Source organism: Aotus nancymaae, unplaced genomic scaffold (genome assembly GCF_030222135.1).
Source record: "Aotus nancymaae isolate 86718 unplaced genomic scaffold, 86718_ANA_hifiasm-v0.15.2.pri h1tg000057l, whole genome shotgun sequence".
In the NCBI taxonomy this organism is placed as follows: Eukaryota; Metazoa; Chordata; class Mammalia; order Primates; family Aotidae; genus Aotus; species Aotus nancymaae.
Window position 1 is genome coordinate 69,936,682 of NW_026988471.1, and position 21,303 is coordinate 69,957,984.

General features: G+C 52.0%; 2 protein-coding genes across 3 annotated transcripts; one reads left to right on the top strand and one right to left on the bottom strand.

The window, feature by feature from the left end:
* The first annotated feature begins 3,049 nt into the window (after positions 1–3,049).
* Positions 3,050–9,529, top strand: ANKRD53 (ankyrin repeat domain 53). Its single transcript, XM_064364215.1, is given in 8 exon segments — positions 3,050–3,198; positions 3,200–3,217; positions 3,417–3,499; positions 3,502–3,683; positions 3,991–4,190; positions 5,526–5,690; positions 6,165–6,285; positions 8,170–9,529. Coding segments are annotated over 8 exon segments (1,608 nt in total). The 3' UTR covers positions 8,860–9,529.
* Positions 9,522–20,685, bottom strand: TEX261 (testis expressed 261). Of its 2 annotated transcripts, none has more exons than XM_012475670.3 (6): positions 20,307–20,685; positions 18,620–18,699; positions 16,427–16,580; positions 14,196–14,263; positions 12,968–13,070; positions 9,522–12,296 (listed from the first exon to the last, which is right to left on the bottom strand). In XM_012475670.3, exons 1-6 carry the CDS (start codon positions 20,323–20,325, stop codon positions 12,181–12,183), a joined length of 540 nt encoding a protein of 179 aa, XP_012331093.1. In that variant the 5' UTR covers positions 20,326–20,685; the 3' UTR covers positions 9,522–12,180. The 2 variants fall into 2 exon arrangements, with proteins under 2 accessions (XP_012331093.1, XP_012331092.1); XM_012475669.2 differs by lacking the exon at positions 20,307–20,685 and adding an exon at positions 19,622–19,800.
* Between the last annotated feature and the right edge of the window lie 618 nt (positions 20,686–21,303).

Here is a 21,303-nt window from a genome sequence, read left to right on the forward strand (position 1 = left end):
TGTCCTTTAAATCAAAAAAGTGTTTAATTTTGATGATTTCTTGCTTATTTTTTCTTTTGGTGTCATATCTAAGAACCTATTGCCTAATCTAAGGTCACAGTGATTTATGCTTATGTTTTCTTCTAAGAGTTTTATAGTTTTTTGAGGTGTTGTTGTTGTTGTTGCTGTTGTTGAGACGGAGTTCTCACTCTGTCACCAGGCTGGAGTGCAGTGGCACGACCTCAGCTCACTGCAACCTCCACCTTCCGGGTTCAAGTGATTCTCCTGTCTCAGCTACCCGAGTAGCTGGGACTACAGGCAGGCGCCACTAAACTCAGCTAATTTTTGTACTTTTAGTAGAGACGGGGTTTTGCCACATTGGCCAGGTCGGTCTCAAACTCCTGACCTGAAGTGATCCGCCCTCCTCGGCCTCCCAAAGTGCTGCCGAGGTGGGTGGATCACGAGGTCAAGAGATTAAGACCATCCTGGCCAACATGGTGAAACCTCGTTTCTACCAAAAATACAAAAATTAGCTGAGCATGGTGGCACACACCTGTAGTCCCAGCTACTGGGGAGGCTGAGGCAGGAGAATCTCTTGAATCAGGGAGGTGGAGGTTGCAGTGAGCTGAGATCGTACCACTGCACTCCAGCCTGGTGACAGAGGGAGACTTCATCTCAAAAAAATTTAAAAAAAGAAAGAAAGAAAGAAAATAGATGGGGAGCATCTGGCCTTGGGTACTGGCCCTGGAGTGTACAGACAGCGCCTCTCTAGGTCCTGGCCCCACTTCTCCCTGATGGGCCTGCTCCCCTCAGCCTTCCATCTCCCTTGCCTGGAGCTGTAGAACCAGTTATTCTGGAGACATACCCTTACCATCACCTTCCAAAGAAGAAATAAAACCTTTTTCTCTGGGCATTTTCTGTTGTCTGCCCTTCTCATGGTCCAGCTTCTGTTGTTCCACTGGACGTTAACTGTTTGCCCAGCTGCATGGCTGTGGCCAAGGGGTCTTTAGGGGGACACACTCTCTCCTCCCAGGGACTTTGCTAGTTTCCCATATCTTCCTGCCTTACTCTATTGACCCTTCTCCCTCAAAATCACCTGAAGCCTCTTGCCTCCCTAGAAAGAGGACTGAGGCAGAAAGGCCTCAAAGTGGTTCTCAACCCTGGCTACATACGAGAATAACCTGGAGAACTTTACAAGTACCAACACCCAGGCCCCAGACCAGATGAATTAACCTAAATCAATACCTAACCCCTGCATTGGTATTTGTACAGCCAGGGTTGCAAAACACTGGTATAGAGATATAAGATACTCCAGGTCAAGAGAGTGACGATGAACTTGGAGAGGAGTACTGAGATGCTGTCTCCAACCCCACCACATACACAAGGTCCTGTTGTCATTATTAGAATCATAACACTCCAGAAGCAACAATAGCCCAGGAAATCCTCAAACTTTGTCCCTGCAAAGCATTTCACTTTATCTCAGCTTGAAGCCAGTTGCTAAGGCCCTACCTGGAGCAGATAGCCAGCATGATTTGCTAGTTTTGAAGGTGTTTGGCAGGTGTGCTGAGTCCTGACCACTGGGGTTGGGGGGCAAATGGGCTCTCAGAATAGGGTTCCTTGGAAAAAGAGAAAGGTGCTTATGGGTGGATAATCTGTATTCTTGTCCCTCTCTGCAGATCCCTGTGGTTTTAGGGGACTTTCTGTCCTTTTCTTAGGGAATACCTGGAATGTTGGGGTACAGAGGAGAGAGCACGGTAGAAGTGGAGTGATGTAGTCAGATATGCGCAGAATTGATCCTGGAGCCACAGGAGCCTTCTGACAAACTTGGGGTCATTCCTGTTGAGAAGGGTAAGAATGTGGACGGCTCAGGAAGACAACATTGATTCAAGCCACAGTTATTGCTTGGTTACTATCTATTCTAAAAAGTCAAAAGGCAAACTGGGGAAAATATTGACAACAAATATAACATACATAAAGGCTTACTATGCTAGTAAGTTTTACAGTAGGAAACACATGAAGGCCCTCGAAGAACAATGTGCATAAAAAGAGAATTCCTAGAAGGCAAAAACACCGATAATTACATGTTGAACCTTGTTGGTGATTAAGGAGCCGCACTAGAACATCATTTCCGCTGCCAAATTAGTGAACGTTTACTTAAAATCCTAATACCCAATGCTAGCAATGGTTTGAATAGCTCCTCTTTGAGTAACAGCAGATTCGCAGGTAGTGCCTCTCTGCTAGCTCGTTGTTTGAATTCCTTCATTCCTTATAAAGTAGGCTCTATTATCCCCATCTTGCTGGTGCAGAAACTAAGGCAAGTAACTTGTCCAAAGCCACATGGCTGATGTGCAGTGCACCCGCTTCACTGCAGGTGGAAGTGGAAGGGAACATATAATCTTCCTGGAAGGCAGTTTCCAATCCCATATTGACAGCTAAAAAATATTCATTCCCTTTCACCTAGTGATTCCACTCCCAGAAATCCATGCTAAGAAAACAACCAGAGCTGAGCCATTTTGTTCACGGCAGCACAGGTGAAACAATGGCACAGCCATTATGACGTTGGGCTGTGGTTGTATCATAATGTACGTTCAGTATGTAGAATGATAATGGGTGCTAGCTCATAATATAATGCTATTAAATGAAAAAAGATGCAAAAAAACAAAAAACAGTCATGATATGCATATAAATTGCAACAGATCGTGATTTCTGTGGGTGGTGGGATGGTCATTTTTTGTTTCCACATTGAACATTTCTGTTTTCTACTTATTAGTTTGATAATTGGAAACAAAAGCCAAGCGACTTTGTTGTTTGCGTGTTTGATGCTGAGCTTCCCCGGCAGCAGGGCTGGGAGGTTGGGTGAGGGGTTTGGCTCCGGCTGGGAGCAGAACGGCGGGTGGGGAGCGGCAGGCGGGCAGGGTCCCTGGAGGCGCCGGGTCTCTGCCTCTCCAGCGAGCGAGGCGGCCGGACCCTGGCGGCCCAGAAGGGGTCGGGAAAGAGCGGCCCCCGGGGGCGAGGCGCTGGCGGGTGGGTGGACAGCCCGCCCAGTCTAGGTCGTAGTTCCAGCCCCTCGATGTCCTCCGCGGGCAGCACCGCTCGGCGGGCGGGCTCGGGAAGCTGGCACTCAGAAAGGGGAGAAGGGAGAGGGGCTCGGCCGCAGCCAGTTCCACGTGGCTCCATGCAGCGGGCGAACAAAGTCTCCTTGAAGGCCACCTGGACTGACAGAGTCCAAGCAGCCCAGGTGGGTCGGGGGAGAAGGTGTCCGGCTGCGGGGCGCTAGAACCCGGCCCAGCCCCTCCTTGGTCCTGCATGGATCAAGACGGCAGAGGCAGAGGCTGCGGCCCGAGAAGCCCGGAGAGCCGGGCGGGGGCCAGAGATCGCCTCCCAAGAGGTGCCCGGGCTGTGGCCCACGGTCGATTCCCCACTGCCCCGCCCACCAGCCCGCCCCTGCCGGGCCTCGCCGACAGCCTTCGAGCACAGGCTACTGCCCTCGCCACGCACCACCCTCCCCGCCCTGCCTCGCTCACCCGCCCTGCGCTGACCCCAGTCCCAGCGAGGAGTCCGACCAGGCAGCGATCCACCAGATGGCAATCCACCAGACGGCGATCCGGAGCTACTATCAGCTGATCGCGGCCGCTGTGGGCAACGTGGAATGGCTGCGGTTCTGTCTGAACCAGAGCCTCGGGGAAATCCCCACCAACAACAAGGTAAGGCCTTCAGTGTGGGGGCAAGGACCGAGGTCCCTCTCTCGCTACTCAGCTCGGAGGGGTCACCTGGAGAAGAGATGTCCTTTTCTGGGTACATTCTCCTAATTTAACTCATCTTCTGGCTGTGGAAGGACCATTTTGGGGACAGGGAGGTTGGGTGGTCTGACGAACACACACTGGTTAATTAGCAAAGGGGTGTGAGCATTCCTAGGGACACAGGGAAGAGAGTAGATTTATATAAATTAAGTTATGGACCCTGGGACCTCAACCCCACTCAGCCTCTTCCTGCCTACTCTGGACCTCACAGGGCTTCACTGCCATCCACTTCGCAGCCCAACGGGGCAAGCTCGCATGCCTGCAGGTCCTGGTAGAGGAGTACAAGTTTCCCGTGGACCTGCTGACAAATGATAGCCAGACCCCCCTGCACCTCGTCATCCACAGGGACAACACTAGTGTGGCCCTCCCCTGCATCTACTACCTGCTGGAGAAAGGGGCAGCCCTCAATGTGTGAGTCCAGCCTGCTTCAGGAGGGAGGCTGCGGGCATGGGCACAGGAGCCCCACTTCCAGGCAGACAAATCCATGCAGGACAGGCAGAGGGGCTGTGGGAGGTGATAAGGATTGGGTCCCACATAAAGCAATCTGGAACCCACATGGTGTAGTAGTTAAAGAGACTGGGCTTTGGGAGAGGACAGATCTAGTCCCCATGCCAGCTCTGCAACTTGCTAGCAGACAGTAGGACCTTAGGCAAGTCACTCAATCTCTAAGCCCCACTGCCCTGGTTCCCAAACTGCCCTGGTTCCCAAACTGCCCTGGTTCCCAAACTGCCCTGGTTCCCAAACTTAGGTGTACACTGGAATCACCTAGGGAGTTTAAAAAATATGAACACCTGTGTTCCGATCCAAAGGCTGTGATTTTTGGTCTGTAGTGTGAGCTGGGCTTTGGAAGTCAGAAAAGATCCCCAGGTGCTTCTAACTTGTAGCTAAGTTTGGGAACCTCTGTCTCAATGTCTTCAACTGAAATTTGAGAGAATGGTAGTGCCTATCACATGGGACTGCTGTGATCACTGAATAGTGCATGGCATATAGGAGACTGCATGCATTCAAAGTATCAAGCATGCACTATGTGCTAAGCACTATGCTAGAGTCACAAATGGTCCCTCTCCTCATGAAGCTGACATACTAGTGCAGGAGCAGACAGCAAATCAGCAAACAAATAAGTGAACAAAATCCTGACAGAGCATGGGAAGTGGTTATGAAAGAAATAAACATGGTGATGGAGTGGGGAGTAAAGCCGGTAGGGGGAAGATCTATTTTGGATGAAGCAATCACCTCTAAGGAGGTGACATTTAAATTGCAACCTGAAGACTGAGAGTGAGCCAGCCATGCAAAGAGCCAGGGAAAAGTGTTCCAGGTAGAGAGAACATCATATGCAAAGACCATGTGTTGGGAAAGAGTGGGCAAGGTCAAAGGATGAGATCGAGGAGGTTAGGCTCAGGTCATGCAGCTCTTGTGGGTCGTGGTGAGGCATAGGGAAATGGCAGAGGGCTGGTTGGTTTAAGAGTGGTTGAGGTTAGTGGTCTCTGAAACAAGCCAGCTCTCCTTCTAGCAGTCCTTAACTGTTACATACCTCCTAAAGTCAGATTTGTACTATTCACGTATCCAATCCCTCCCTCTACAGTAAAGGAAATTGACGTACCGAAAGGGGAAGAGACATAGCTAGGGTCACCCAATAACCCTAATAGTAGAGCAGGGCCTGGAAACTGGTGTGTCCATCTATCTGATGGGCAGTTGCCCTTTCTCTTTCCTATCTGTCCTCATCCCCACTGGCGGGGCCTTCCACAGTCAGACCTGCAACGGCTCCACGCCCCTGCACCTGGCAGCCCGTGAGGGCCTGCTAGACTGTGTGAAGGTCCTGGTGCAGAGTGGTGCCAACGTCCATGCCCAAGATGCTATGGGCTACAAACCCATTGACTTCTGCAAAATATGGAACCACCGTGCCTGTGCCCGGTAAGAGTGTGAGAACCACTTGCAGCCTACCACTCCCTTCCCTTCCCCCAGCCTTCTCCCTAGGGCCCTCACCACGGCTGAGCCTTTAAGGGGAGGATTGGGAAGCCAGACAGCTGGGGGATGCGTCTACAGCCCAGGATATTTAGAATGAGGCAATCACCTCATCGCCTGGGCTGGGGGGTAAGTCTGCCCAGGTCCCCTGCCCTCTAGGTTGATCACTGCCCTCCTTCCCTGCCCTGGGGTCCTTGGCTCCTCAGCAGGAGGGTGGTGACCAGGTCATCAAGGACTTTCCTCTTTCACCTAAAGGAAGTAGGGAGCCAGAGACCCTGGGCAACGGGGACGGCTCATCTCGCTCATCTCCCTCTGGCAGCTCCCCTCACCCCCCTCCAAGCCCTCAGCAGCAGCCAGTCTTCCCAGCCCAGGTGGAAGCTCTGTCACTGTGGGATGACACCCCCACCCCGACCTTGGCACCAGGTTCTTGAAGGATGCCATGTGGAAAAAAGACAAGAAGGATTTCGCCCGTGAGATGGGGAAAATGAAGACATTCAAGAGCCAGCTGGCTCTCATGGAGCACAACTACCTGATTGAGTATCAAGTAAGGGGAAGGCGGGGCGGGGGGGGCCAGGCACCAGCTGCTATCCAGGCATTTGAGCAGAGGGGACAGTGACCCACATATTGTAGAGGAGTAGCTAGAAGCACACACCCATAAAGAACCACCCTTTCCCCTGTACTAACACCCCGTACTCTGACTGAAATTCCACTCTTTTAAATAAGCCAGGCTTTTGGTCAAAAGTCTTATCTTGTGTTAGAAAGTCAATTTAAGCAAGCTTAGATTCGCAAATATTTCTGGGCCCCTCCTAGTGCACTTCCTCTTTCAGGATGAGAACCTCCAACGAGACCAAGGCCCTGCCTGTAATTGGGTCTCACACTCTGGTTAAAAAGATCCACCCTTCCTTCCAGCAGGCACTGGGCATTCACTCTGCGCCAGGCACCTGCTAGACCCTGAGGTCCAAAGATGGATATGTGACCCCCATGCTCAAGGAGCTTAAAGTCTAGCAGAGGAGGCAGGTTACATCCCCATCAAGGGGAGAGGGTCCAGGAGGGTGTCAGGAGGGATGATGCATAAGAGGAGTCTTTAAACATGTGCAGCAACTGGCTACATGAAGGAGGGAAGGGCTGACCTGCATAAAGAGCAGCCACGTGGAAAGGCATAGAGGCACCTGGGAACATGATGTATGCAGAGAACTGAAAATTCAGAGCAGCTGAGGATCAGATGTAAGTTGGAGGCTGACAAGATTTGGCAGGGGACCAGATCAGTGACGGACCTTGGCTGGGGAAGAAGGGATTTTAAGCAGGTGTAATTATATAGGGTGCAAAACCCAGAAAACTCAGAAGATACTGGGAATCTTAAGTGAATCCTGAAGTGGGGAGGGCTTTGGAGCTGGTGACTCCGGCATGCCCGCTCTGTTTCAGTGGCATTTCTCTCCAGTCCTCAGCCTATCCTCCTCTGATGTCAGGGTCACCGTCCTCAGAGTCACACACTGTCCAGAAGAGGCAAGGCCCATCTGTTTCCTGTAGCTCTAACCTTTTTCAGAAGCTTCTTACATCTCCCCTCATCCTTATGGCGTCGATTTGCTCAAGTGCCCATTCTTGTTCCTTGGCTAGAACTAAAGGAAAGCCATATGCTGATTGACTTAGGTCTGGGGCAAGGTCTGATGGAATTATGGTGATTGGCTTAGCCTAAGCAGAGCCTGCGTCTGGAGCTGGGTCAATCTCCAAAGCCCCTGATTGCTTAGCAACAGTCTGGGAGTGAGACAGTGAGACAATGGGGGTGGGGGAGGTTCTGTGACAACATATGGAAGGCTCCAGTGGAGGCAAGAACAGAGCTAGATTGAGTTGCTGCCACCAGACCTGGAGAGGCTGCCAACTGTATCCTCCCTACCTGACTTCTCAGGGCCCACCACTTCCATGAAGTGTGTCCACATCAGGCCATCCGTTCCTTTCTACTGCCTCCTTCCAGGGTCAAGGATGCTGTTTGCACTTCCCATTTGCCTTTCCCCCCATCACACCAGAGACTCTCTTATGGCAGGACATGTCTCCACTATCAGACTGAAGATTCCTTTGGAGGGAGAAGAGGGGACTTGTCTTTTTGTAAGACTTGAGGATTTCCCTAGGTCAGGGACTGTGTCTCCCATGTCAAGCTGGAGGCTCACCTAGGGCAGAGGCTCTATCTCCCCCATCAGATTGGAGATCTCCCCCGTGGGAGAGGTGCTTTGTCTCCCCCATCAGCCCAGGGGCTCCCTTGAGAAAAGCTGTCTCCCTCTTTGCAACACAGGCTAAGGTAGGTGTTCCTCTCATCAGACTCAGGGTTTCCCTCATCCGTCAGATCACGGTTTCCAAAGGCTATGGATACAGGACCTCCTTGCACAGAAGCAGAGGGCAGCAGGCCTCCATGACTGTCTTGTGCCCTCTGTTGCAGAAAAAGCACAAAATTCTCAGAGAAGCTGCTATCAGAAAGTGGCTCCACGGCAAGCTGCACCCAGGCCGCTCTCTGGTCTCTAACACCAAGCAAGCCCGGGCCACGGCCCTCTCCAAGACCCCAGAGCAACGGGGATCGCAGTGTTCCAAGAGCTTCCACCCCTCTGTGGAGGCACGCCTACAATGCATGCCACAGCCCACAGAGATGCCCAAGCCCATCTACAGGAACCCCACAGTCAAGAGGCCCATTATGTGGAATGTTAGCAACAATCCTGCCAGATCCCCCATCACCCAGATCAGCCATCCACAGGGCATCCGCCTGGGCGTGCATCCAGACCCTAGCCCGGAGCACGACTTCAGCGGCTTCCTGGAGGTGACACCTGACGGGCACGGAGGTGCGCGGCTGCACACAGTGGATGGCCACTGGGTGGCGCCCGTGCCACAGCTGCCTTTTGAAGTGATGCTCCGCACGCTATATCCACGTGTGTGGCCTTACAGAATGAAGGTGCCCCAGGGTTTTTACCCCATCAGCATGAGGGAAGTGCCCCGGAAGAGGCACCTGGGTGATGACACCTTCTGGACCGACACTCTGACCATGAACCTCCGTGACACATTTGATGAAGCCTTCCTGGCAGCTGTGCAATCTCATCAAGGGCTCCCCGCCCTGCCCTGCCCGCAGACCCACCCATAAAGTTATTGTGGCTACTTCTCCACCTGAGGCAGCCCAGTGAAGGCCTGAGGTGTGGCGATTCGCGTTGTGGGAGGGGAGGAAAGGAGAGATGCCTGTGGGCTTCCCACTCCCAAGCTGAAGAACAGGAATGTCCCTTTCCAATCAAAAGCCCAGACCCCAGGCCTCCCTTCTCTCTGCAAATAAGTTTCTTGCTCCCCCAACCTGCCACTGCCCCCCTCCCCACCGCCCAGGAAATCCAAGTTAGGTTCAGAGTTGGGGGGAGGTCAGTCGCTATCCTTCACCCTGGCATTGTAAAAGTGATACTTCGGCACCCCCACTGCCCTCCCACCCCAGAAGGGCCCAGGCTTCCAGGATGGAAGGACCTAATGGGAAATTCTGTTCCTTGTTCAGATTAAGCCCTTCCTGCTGCAGGCTCTAAGCTGAGACCCAGAATGGTGGAGAGCAGCTAGTATGTCTCTCTGGCATGGGCTTCCCTGCTACTATGGGCTGCCATCCTTATTCCCAACAGCCACTGAGGTTTCTGCAGTTCCGGAAGGCATGGGCAGCACATCCAGGGAGGGGAAGGATGTGTGGTTTCCATCTGAGTCTATGAAAGCACTTGTACTTCCTCCAGAAAATTAACTGGCTCCCCTGTATCCCCTTGTACACATCACTACAATTCATTCATTAAACAAACATTTATTGAGTGCTTTCTAGGTGTCAGGCATCAAGCCAGGCACTGTTAATACAAAAATTCCAGGACAGTCCTTGCCCTCAAGGAGCTTACAGTCTAGTGGGAAGATGACCATGAAGCAGGCCAGTGAGCGCAGAGTGATCTGTGTGGTATGCCAGGGTAGGGGTTGGGGAGGAGAGGGTATAGCTAAACCTCCTTGGAGGAAGTTTGAGACTTGACAAGTTGAGACTTGACAGAGAAAGTACCCTTTCTCTGTGACCAAAAGAAAGGTGGAATCAGTGACAAGAGAGAGCCACAGTATCTCTGGATACAGGAGGCTGGGACCCAGAATGCAAGAAGGCAAGTGATGAGACCAGAGAGGTGAGCAGGGACCAGGACACCATGAGTCTCACAATTCATGCTGAGGGATCCGGACTTTATCCTGAGGGCAGTGGGAAGCCATGGAGGGTTTTAGGCCAGAGAGTGACTTGATCAGCTATGCAATGCATTTTAGGGAGACAGGTCTGGCCACGGGATAGAGAAGCAGCAGGAGGCTGTCACAGTAAGCCAGCTGAAAGCTGGTAACAGTGGGAGTGGCTCAAATCAACAGATGTTAAGGTAGACTTGACCACTTTGAGAAACTGGACATGGTGGGCAGAAAGAGAAAACAGGAATAGAAGGCAGGTTTCCTGTCTGGCTCCTGAGTGATCTCAGGGCCAAGGCAAGTACCCAGAAGGGGCAGGTTTGCAGAGGACAGCAGGTACCATCTGGGCCGTGGACCTGAATCATCTATGTACCCAGAAGGCAGCAAAACTGTGGTTCAGGTGATCGGGAAGGATGTTGGGGCTGGAAGTCAACTCTCAATGCCTCAGCAGTCCCTGAAATCATCCAGATGGATGGGCTTCCCTAGGGAGCCCACAACAGAACTCTGAAAGACCCTACTGTGCACGGGCAAGTGAAGCCTGCACAGGAGCCTGAAAGAAACAGCCAGAGAGGTAAGAGGACAACTAGCTACAGAGGTGCCAGGGAAGTGCGATCCAAGAAGCAAGGGGTGATCAGCCATGTCAGACGCTGCCCAGATCCAGTAAGATATGAAAGGGGTCCGTTGGATTTAGCAACCCCTGGGAGAACACTGGTAATAGAGTGGAGGGGGCAAAGCCACATAATCAAGGTGAGGAACCAAGCAGCAGAGGGAGGAGAGAAGGGCCAGCTGTCAGCCCAATGGGAGGATGAGGCTGGCCTCCAGTGTCCTCTGCTTTGTGTATCCTGGTCTGCATAGGAAAAAAGGGCCTAGCCGTCACAGTTACTGTGAGAGAAGACCAAAATGTGCTCTTCCTCCTGGTGAAAGGGAAAGCTGGTATTAAGAGAAGATAAATGCTAAAGTCAAGGAAATGAAGGGCTATGATAGAACTTCAGGCATGATATAGAGGAAATATTTTCAATCACAGGGGGTTTTCCAGTGGCTTAAAGATATCACATGTGTACAGTTCATCTCTGCACCTGCCAGCCTCACTTTGAGGTATAGAACATGGCCAGAAATGGCTCTCATGGAGACTTCATTCCAATGTGTATGGTTGAGCACTTGCAAGGCACTGTAGTTGGAGTGCAAGGTCAACAAATGCTGGTCTGTGCTGAAGACCTGGCCTGCCTTCTTAGAAGGCAGAGATATCTCCCCAGGAGCCAAGAGTGCACAGAATAGGGCCAGACCTTGGATGCTTTTACAGGGACAAACAGCTTCTCCCATTAGTCCCATTTCTTTAAAAACAGGCTGCCTGGAAGCTGATTTTTATTTTGTTTCTCCTTGAGCCTAAGATAGCATTCAGCCAGAAACCACTCCTTTTCCCAGAGGAAGATTTATAAATAGGATATTGTAGATGTTCTTCTGAAAATCTAGCCCAGTCCTAAATTGTCCCCTCTCCTACTCGCAGTTTGACAGTCACAGAGCCTTGGGGAAAGAGATGGAAGAGAGTGCATCAGAGAGGCTGCCTCTAGGCCCACTTCCCACTGCCTGAGCAGGCTCAGCTCCTCACCCCTGCCCTCTTCCCACTAAGGGCTACAAGAACAGTCCCTTAGGAAGGGCAAGACCCAAACCCAGAAAAGGAGTCCCTGGAGCACAAAAGTGAGTCCAGTCCAGGGCAGAAGGTTAGCAGGAAGAAAAGAAGATGAACTGTCAGGGTATTAAGGCAAACAGTGCCACCTAGAAGCTTTATTCAAATGGAAATCTGCATTTGGACAGAAATCACAGCTCAATAGCAAAAACTATTTCTGTTGGACATGCCAAGCCATGGCCCCTCCTCATGGCCACCTGCCCAGAGAACTTGTCACCATCTGCTCTTCAGCTTCACAGACCCTGCTCTGCCTGCCCCAGCTGGGCCAGAACCTCCTGACCCACCTTGAAAGGGACAGGGGAGGGCTGCGGGACCTCGGCCTCCTGGCTAAGTAGGCTCTGCCACCCTCCCTGGTGTCCTCTGAGGTTACAGCCTCCTGCAGCATCAGATCTGAGCCAAGCTGAGCCCCCACCAAGGAGGAAAGGGATGGGGCTTCAGAGTTGAGGGGAGGAAAGCCAGGGCTGGTGTTGGGTGCCTTTCTGGCTTCCGGCCCCCACCTGGCATAGAGGCCCAGGGGCCTGACTCTCCTGATCTTGCCCCCACATCCTGCCCGCGTGGGGGTCAGTATATCTTCTGACGACTGGGTAGAATGGCCTCTTTGATGAAGGAGAAGACAACCAGGATCCCTAAGCGTTTGCCCCGCTTGCCTTTGGTGAAATAATTGGAGACGACGTCATCTGTGGAGACACAGGCAAGAAGATGAGAGTGAGAGAGAGAGAGTGTGTGTGTGTGTGTGTGTGAGTGTGTGTGTGTGTACACAGCTATCCCAACTCTGAGTCCAGGTGTCTCCAACATAGGGCTAGACTCTGGTTCGTGTGTGTGTGTGTGTGTGTGTGTGTGTGTGTGTACACAGCTATCCCAACTCTGAGTCCAGGTGTCTCCAACACAGGGCTAGACTCTGGTTTGTGTGTGTGTGTGTGTGTGTGTGTGTGTGTGTGTGTGTGTGTGTGTACACAGCTGTCCCAACTCTGAGTCCAGGTGTCTCCAACACAGGGCTAGACTCTGGTTCGTGTGTGTGTGTGTGTGTGTGTGTGTGTACACAGCTGTCCCAACTCTGAGTCCAGGTGTCTCCAACACAGGGCTAGACTCTGGTTCGTGTGTGTGTGTGTGTGTGTGTGTGTGTGTGTGTGTGTGTGTGTACACAGCTGTCCCAACTCTGAGTCCAGGTGTCTCCAACACAGGGCTAGACTCTGGTTCGTGTGTGTGTGTGTGTGTGGACACAGCTATCCCAACTCTGAGCCCAGGTGTCCCCAACACAGGGCTAGACTCTGGTTCCCTCAGTGGACCCCTGCCAACCCAAGCCTTGCTGGCTTGCTCCCACCTCAGCCCCTTAAAAACCCCTTCTCACCTCCTGGCTGCATGGTAGAGGGCAGGACGTTCTCCCCAGCCGAAAGTGACACAAAAAACGCAAACGGAATTATCCACAGGCAGAAAGTGAAATAGGCCAGGACCTGGCAACAAGAGAGACTAAGAAGAGGGTACCCTGGAGGTGCCAAGAGTGGGCTGGGTGTGGTCACTGCATGTTGGTCAAGAGTGCACAGAGGGCCACACCTGATCTCCAACAGGGGCTCAGACCTGGGAAGCGGGGAAAGCCACCCTCAGACATGGAAATACTTCTCTGGGGAAAGGTGGGGGCTGAAGATGATTGAATGTGGGCACAATCCCTACATCTTGGTCACCAGGAAGCAACTCCCCTGGACTGAAGGAGGCAGATGAAGTGCTAAGCCATGACTGACTGACCCATACTCCCCAAAGAAGTGACCTTGCTCTTCCCAGAGGTTCAAACTGGAGCAGGAGGGTGTGGAGAAATCATGAGGGAAGAAAACCTTGGCAGCCACCGGGAAAAGTTGGGGCTCAGGACTGCAGCCCACCCTTGCCCTGTGAGGACTGTGTCAGAGAAGGCCACCCTAGTGCCCCTTCCTGACCTCAAGATGACCCCCCCCCGAGGGGAACCCAAAGGACTCACTTAGGAAGAGCAGTGTCCTCCCTGCCTCAGCCAAATGTGCCCCTTCTGTCTCCATCCACATTGCTCTCTCTAACAATCTATACCTTCTGTTCCCATCCACACTGCCTTCTCTTTTTTTTTTTTTTGAGATGGACTCTCGCTCTGTTGCCCAGGCTGGAGTGCAGTGGTGTGATCTCAGCTCACTGCAACCTCCACCTCCCGGGTTCAAGTGATTCTCCTGCCTCAGCCTCTGAGTAGCTGGGATTACCGCTGCCCACTACCATACCCAGCTACTTTTTGTATCTTTAGTAGAGATGGGGTTTCCCCATGTTGGCCAGGCTGGTCTTGAACTCCTGACCTTGTGATCCACCCACCTCAGCTTCCCAAAGTGCTGGGATTACAGGCGTGAGCCACTGCGCCCGGCCTCTCACATTGCCTTCTCTAACCATCTATGCCTTCTGTCCCCATCCACACTGCTCTCTCTAACCATCTATGTTTTATTTTTTTTCAAACATGTAATCCTTGAACAGATTCAGTTTCAAATCATAGCTAAGTTCACAAAGTAAACCATGCAAGTTCCCTTTTACTCCCCTGTCCCTGTTAACAGCTGAATATACTGGACACTTCTTACCTCTGAGAAGGGATAATATTCTTCTGCAAAAAACTGAAATGCTAGGTAATGATTCACCACCACTAATCCTGTTGAGGGAATGAAGAGTCAGTCAGTTTAAGGGGAATGAGAGAAAGCTGTACTTTTCACTTCAAAAGGTCGTCAGAAGTTAGGAGCCTCCAGGGAGTCTTAGGCCTGACTTTACACTCAACTCAGTATAGGCTATTGCCTAGAACTATTTCCCATTCTTCCGTTAAAACGGGAGAATGAGCCTCAACTTGCCCACTGCACAAGGCATTCTGAGTAAAATTAGAAGGTAAGAAAGTGCTTTGCATGTTATAAAAATGAGACTTCTATGTTACATAATCCAAAGCATCATGACAATTAACCTCGTTTTTAGAGGATATGAGTGCTAAAGAAAGCTCTCCCACAGTGGCAGGTAGGGAGAAGTCATAGGTGCACAGATTAGATGCCCTTAAGAGGCTCTACTCCAAACTGGGCAGCAGGGAGAAGTCCTGCTCAAATCAAAGGCTGTCACTCCTCCAGAACGAAAGGGCAAGACTTGCTAGATGCCATTAGGAGAAACACCTAATGTAGATGAGGGGGTGATGGATGCAGCAAACCATCATGGCACATGATGTCTGTTACATAGTGTATACCTATGTAACAAACCTGCAGGTTCTGCACATGTGCCCCAGAACTTACAGTATAAAAAAAAAAAAAAAGACTTGCTAGATGCTTTGAGGTGCAATCTTTGGGTTCCTTAGTGTTCTGGGGGAGGGGGTCCTTCCCCATCCTGCCCCAAGGTAAGGCATACTGGTGTGAACTGGTAAGTTCTGGACACACACAGCTGCCCCTCCTTGGTGTGCAACTGAGTTTACAACAGAGGGCACATGTGCATATCCTGGACACAGGCTGCTCAAGAGACAGTCATCCCTGCCTGATCCCATGGTGAGGTGAAGGGCAGGCACCAGAAAGAACATGGCTCCTGAAACTGACTGTCCCCTCACACACACCTGACAGCAATGACTATGTCTCCTTTCTTCTCCCCTGCCTCTCCCATTCTAAGGCAAAGACTATAGTTCTGCTATGCCTAGCCACACTCTAGGGCTAAGAGATAATGGGAGGTAGGATAGTGGCTGGTGCCTACAAGATCTTTTGGAAAAACTCTTTTAGGCATCAAAGGGCAGATCAAGGGAATGACAAGAGTCAGAGGAGCCTGCTGCTGAGGAGTTGGGGGCAGGAGTTTTTCCCTGGGACAGAGGGGCCTGGTCTCCTTGGAGGGGCTCCCTAAACAAATCTCTGCTGAACAAATTCTTTGGTGAAATCACACCGAACACCCAAGGAAGAAACCAGTTTGGCTTTAACAATATGCCCTCTGTGTGGATAATATTCACTCTCTAGGCTCTCTCACAGAAATAGAAAAGTCACTCTAAAAAGCCCCTAACTCCATCTGATACCCTGACCAAAAGCTAGAGTGGGCAGTAATGATGAACAGGAGCAATGACAATCTTGGCACCCAAAATACTTTGCGAAGCCTTTTCCAAATATCTGTAAATATCTATACACAGCTCCTATATGCCCACTGAGTCTCCCAACAGTTCTTTCAGAAACATCCTCACTAAAGAGATGGAGAAGCTAAGGCCCAAAGAAGGGCAATGATTCCCCAGGGTCAGATAGTGGTGGCCGGGCGAAGCCAAGAAGACTGGGTCCTCCACACCCAGGCTCAAGCCTGAGGGAGCAGCAACCAGTGAGAATGAGATGAGAAGCTGCAGCCCCCAGGAGGCATTCACACCAGGCCAGAGTCTGCAGGGCACTCACAGCCCTATGAGGCTCCAGTCCTAACCATGACTTTGGGTCAGAAGACTGGATGGGGAGCTGCCTGCCTGCCTGCCTACTAAAGAAGGGCTTTGGGCTTTTTCTGGCCAAGTGATTTTTTTGAGGCTGGAACTGCTCAGCTAGGGGCCCTGCCTCAGCCAATCCACAACCTCTTATTTCCCAAACTCTTCTTCAAACTTACCTCTCTGGGAAAGCCCTCCCTGTCTAAGCCCCCAACTCCAACAAATTTTAGTCACTAGAGCCAAGGTGGGCTCTAGAGTCCTCAGGAGTGACAACCACATCTTCCCAATCAGCCTGGCCTCCTGGAGGACTTCAGCGGCTGACTTCCTTTCTCTGTATCCCCTTTAGCGCCCAGGATGGAGATGGGCACACCCAACCACGTCCGCTGCCTCCCCAACCCTGTCCCCTCTCACCACACGACAGGATGAAGTTAGGCGAGGTCAACATGATGAAGGGGAAGGTCTGGAGGAGGCCAAAGTAGACGAGGTTGGTGAAGAGGCCCACGCCAATCATGCTAGTGGGGAAGTGCTCAAAGATGTAGAGGCCGATCAGTACAGCGGTGGAGAACTGAAACAACCAGAGGCAGACAGTGCAGGGCGCTTTTTCCAGGCAACCCTTCTGGACTCACCAACCCCCAGCCTGCTAAGGGCAGCACTAGATTCATGCTTCAATCTCCTCATTTCACAGGTCTGGCCTCCCCAACTAGACACTCTGCTCCCAAAGGCAACTTTTTTTTTTTTGAGATGGAGTCTCACTCTGTCATCCAGGCTACAGTGCAGTGGCATCCAGGCTAGAGGGCAGTGGCAAGATCTCCTGGGTTCAAGCAATTCTCCTGCCTCAGCCTCCTGAGTAGTTGGGACTATAGGTGTGCACCACCACATTCAGCTAATTTTTGTATCTTTAGTAGAGACAGGGTTTCACCACGTTGGCCAGGCTAGTCTCAAACATCTGATAGCCTTCCAAAGTGCTGGGATTACAGGTGTGAGCCACTGTAGCCAACCCATTTCTCAAACTTTTTGACAGCAACCCACAGTAAGAAAAACATCTGCCAGGTGCGGTGGCCCACGCCTGTAATCCCAGCACTTTGGGAGGCCAAGGTTGGGGGATCACTTGAGGTTGGGAGTTCGGGACCAGCCTGACCAACATGGAGAAACCCTGTCTCTACTAAAAATACAAAATCAGCCAGGCATGGTGGCACATGCCAGTAATCCCAGCTACTAGGGAGGCTGAGGCAGGAGAATCACTTGAACCCAGGAGGCGGAAGTTCCAATGACCCAAGATGGTGCCATTGCACTCCAGCCTGGGCAACAAGAGCGAAACTCCATAAAGAGAAAAACATTTAACACTGTGACCCCCAACACATATATACATACATATGATCAAAGCTCAAATTTCAATTCTATTTATGTTCCTTTTAAATGCTGATCATAACCTACTGAATTAATTACATAGCCCAATAATGAATGGAGCCTACAGTTTGAAAAACACGACTCAGAAAGACCTACAGTTGTCAGTGCTTAACAAATGACAGTTGGCTGAATGAAGGGCTAATTCCTGTGCCAACACCCACAAGCTGGGCCTCTGGACCACAGCTGAGGGCTACAGTCTTGTCTCCACTGTGAACTCCCAACTTCAGGCCATGCCCAGAGTGCAAGTGGCTGCCGACACCAGGCGACTTGAGGGGCTGTGGACGCTTTCTATCCAAGGGCACCCCTACCCTCACCCCTACCCCCAGCCTTTCCTGCAGCTGAAGGAAGTCTGTCCACCAGCAGTCACCCTATGGCTTTGACATCAGTGGCAAGGACCGTGTCTTCAGTAAGAGAAGCCTCCCATGAGACCAAAGGAGGGCGACGCCAGCGAAGCTGTGCCCCTCTTAGGACAAATCACTTGATCCGATTAAAAAGACAGTAATGGGACCGGGCGCGGTGGCTCACGCCTGTAATCCCAGTACTTTGGGAGGCTGAGGCGGGTGGATCACAAGGTCAAGAGATCGAGACCATCCTGGTCAACATGGTGAAACCCCGTCTCTACTAAAAAAATACAAAAAATTAGCTGGGCACAGTGGTGCGTGCCTTTAATCCCAGCTACTCAGGAGGCTGAGGCAGGAGAATTGCCTGAACCCAGGAGGCGGAGGTTGCGGTGAGCCGAGATCGTGCCATTGCACTCCAGCCTGGGTAACAAGAGCAAAACTCCGTCTCAAAAAAAAAAAAAAAAAAAAAGACAGTAATGAACAAATACTCAAAACTGTCTTACGGCTCCTCTAAGTTCTAAATGCTGTGAACAGAGCAAAGGGCTAAAGACAGAAGACAGCTAAGCAAAGTCAAAGCCATGGTCCTGTCACCAGAGAATGTACACTTGACTGTCACCTTAAGGACTAGAGGAGAAGGTCCGTGGTGAAACAACGCCACTTGGGGAAGGAGGTCAGGGAACACCTGGGCCCAGGAGTGCAGACATAACAGACAGCACTCAGGGCAAGAAGGTAAGAGTGTATGCTCAGGAAACAGCAGAGACACAGGCCTCATCATCCATGCCAAATTCTCCCCGCTTCCTGCTTTTGAGGCAGGGCGAAAGAGTGAGGAGGACTCCTAGAGAAAGTTGCCACTTACCCAGATCATGTATTTTATGATTCTGCTGGTGGCCACTGTGTATTCTTCTATCAGTTCTGCCAGGTAATAGAGTCCAGCCGCTGGGGGGTGGGGAGAGGGGCAAGCAGTGAGACCATCAGCCAGGGTCACTCCCACCATCCTGGTCACCCCTCTCTCTGCAGCCCAGTCCCCATCCACCCTTCATGGACTCCAGAAGGTCAAGAACAAACCACACATCCCATGTGTTTGCCCTTCCAAGTCTGGAGAAGTTAAACTTTATCAGGGCAACTAAGGAGAAATCCCACAAAAATCAATGAAAGTCTGCATTTGATGCCTCAGTACAATGCTAACCTCTGCCTCAGAAAGCGGAATTTCACGTATTCAATAAACACCTGCTGGGCATTTGGCAAGAGCCAGGGCCTTGGGCTGAGGATACAGCTGAACAAGACAGACGAGGATCCTTCCCTGACTCAGCTTGGGAAGGGGAAGGAGAACAAGTAGGGAGGAGAGACAGACGAGTTCAGCGTGAGAAATGTTACTTTAGGGAAAGGACAGGGCACTCCTGGACCATCGACCCCTGTGGACTTCCCGGAGATGATATCTCAACTGAGGCGGAGTGGGAACTAGCCAGAGGGGAAGTGTCAAAGGTGAAGAGAGAAGCAAGTATGAAGGGCCAGAGGGGCAAAGGCAGCGGTAGGCGGCGGGGAAAAGTTCCGCGCGGCGGGCCGGGGAAGAGTGGGAGCGGCAGCGGCTGGCGGTCCGCAGGCAAGGGCGGGGCGCTCGAGTCAGCCTGTCCCGTGCACAGCCGGGGCGGACTTTGTGACACCTGGAAGAAGCCGCGGTCAGGCCGGGCTGCAGGGCTCGGCAGAAGGTGCAGGACCAGGCGGGATGGGATTGGGACGGCGAAGGCCGGGAGCGCAGGGCAGGGGACCCCGAGTGGCCCCGAAACCCCCGCGACGCGACCCCCAACGAGCACCGATGCTGGGGCGGGAGCCCGCGCGGGCCGGGGTCGTGCAGTCTCACCGACGGCCAGCGTGATGAAGGCCACCTGGATGAAGAGCGACAGCCAGCTCAGCACGTACATGAACCACATGGCGCCCCCGCCCGCTCCCCGGCCGCCGGGACGGGCCTGCGCGCTTCGGCTCCGGCAACACAGAGCCGCCACCGCCGCGGCCGCCGCGTCTCCGCCCCGCGGACGGCAGGACGACGGTGCGCCGCCGCCGAGAGGAGTCCGGCTCGAGTGTTGCCCGGGGCCAGGCTCGCGCTAGCGCCGCCCGCAGGAGAGGAGGGCCAAACGCCGCTGCCCCGCGCTCGCAGACCACCAGGCTCCCCCGCTCCCCTGGGGGGAACGAATGCAGGCGGCGGCAGCCCGGGGGAGGAGGGACAGTCCCCAGGGGAGGGGACCAGGCGCCCGTATTGGGAGTCGGAGTGCAGCCTCCAGCCCCTCCTTGTGCACTCCCGCGCCAGCCTAGAGGGATCCAGGGCGGGACAGGACCGCCTGACCGCGCCCCAGCAACCTCCTCAGAACCTGCCTCCCGGCAGGTTGCGCACAAAACTGTCTCTTGCTTTCGCAGATGACGGACAAAATTATTGAATTCCTAACATGTGCCACGCTCTGTGATAAAGGCCAGGTGTATTCTTGCCGGAAATTTGAGCAGATGATGTAAATCATTTTATGGATGGGGAAGCTGGGGCCAAAGGAAGTTACCTTGCCCTGGGTCATACATCCAGGAAGCGACACAGTCAGGAGTTGGGGGATTTTAATCGGTCATCCTCAGGCCTAATTCCCCTCTGGGCTGTTCTTTTGGGGTACGTTCCGCACCTTTGTGTCGCCCGCACTTCACCCTGTGCCGGGCACGTAGGGCGCCCACTAGGCGCTGGATGCATTTACTACACCTCTGGGAGGGTTCCTGAGGGGCACCTGGAACCCGTTAGTCCTTCTCAACAAGTCTCCCATCTAGTGGCCGAGACAGGAATGCAAAATAATGTATGAAGAATAGGAGTCTAGTAGGCTTATTTCCGAATCATATTTTTCATGCATAAAAATAAATACATATTCCTAAAAAAAATTACCATATGATTCAGCAATTCTACTTCTCGCTATCTACCCAAAAGAACTGAGAAAGCAACATTTGTACACCAATATTCATAGCATTATTCACAATGGTCAGAAGACGGAAACCGACCCCAAAGTCCATCGGTTGACGAAAAGACAGACAAAATGTGCTATAAACATGCAATGGAATCTTATTTAGCCTTAAAATGAAGTAAAATTCTGACTTATGCTACAACATCAATGAACCTTGAAGGCATGATGCTAAGTGAAATAAGCCAAATGGGAAAGGACACACACTGTCTGATTCCACTCAAATTTATTTATTTATTTGACTTGTAGTCTTGCGCTGTTGCCCAGGCTGGAGTGCAGTGGCACGATCTCAGCTCACTGCGACCTCCACCTCCTGGGTTCAAGCGATTCTCCTGTCTCAGCCTCCTGAGCAGCTGGGATTATAGGCAGAAAGTTAAATGGTGCTTGCCAAGGTCTGGGGGGAAAGAATGGGGAGTTACTTTTTAATGGATACAGAGTTTCAGTTTGGGATACAGTTTAATGTTTAATGGATACCGAGTTTCAGTTTCAAGACTGAAAACAACCTAAGTGTTCATGAATAGGAAACTGGTTAAGTATATCTTGTTACATCATGAAGCCA

Bases quoted from the DNA above. Each gene is read 5' to 3' on its own strand.
- TEX261 (XM_012475669.2), bottom strand. From the start codon at position 19,691: ATGTGGTTCATGTACGTGCTGAGCTGGCTGTCGCTCTTCATCCAGGTG. The intron at 14,264-16,426 runs GTGAGAGGGGAC...TTCCCTCAACAG, and splicing joins TAACTTCATCCTGTCGTGTG to GATTAGTGGTGGTGAATCAT. The intron at 12,297-12,967 runs GTGAGAAGGGGT...GTGTCTCCACAG, and splicing joins CTCTACCATGCAGCCAGGAG to ATGACGTCGTCTCCAATTAT.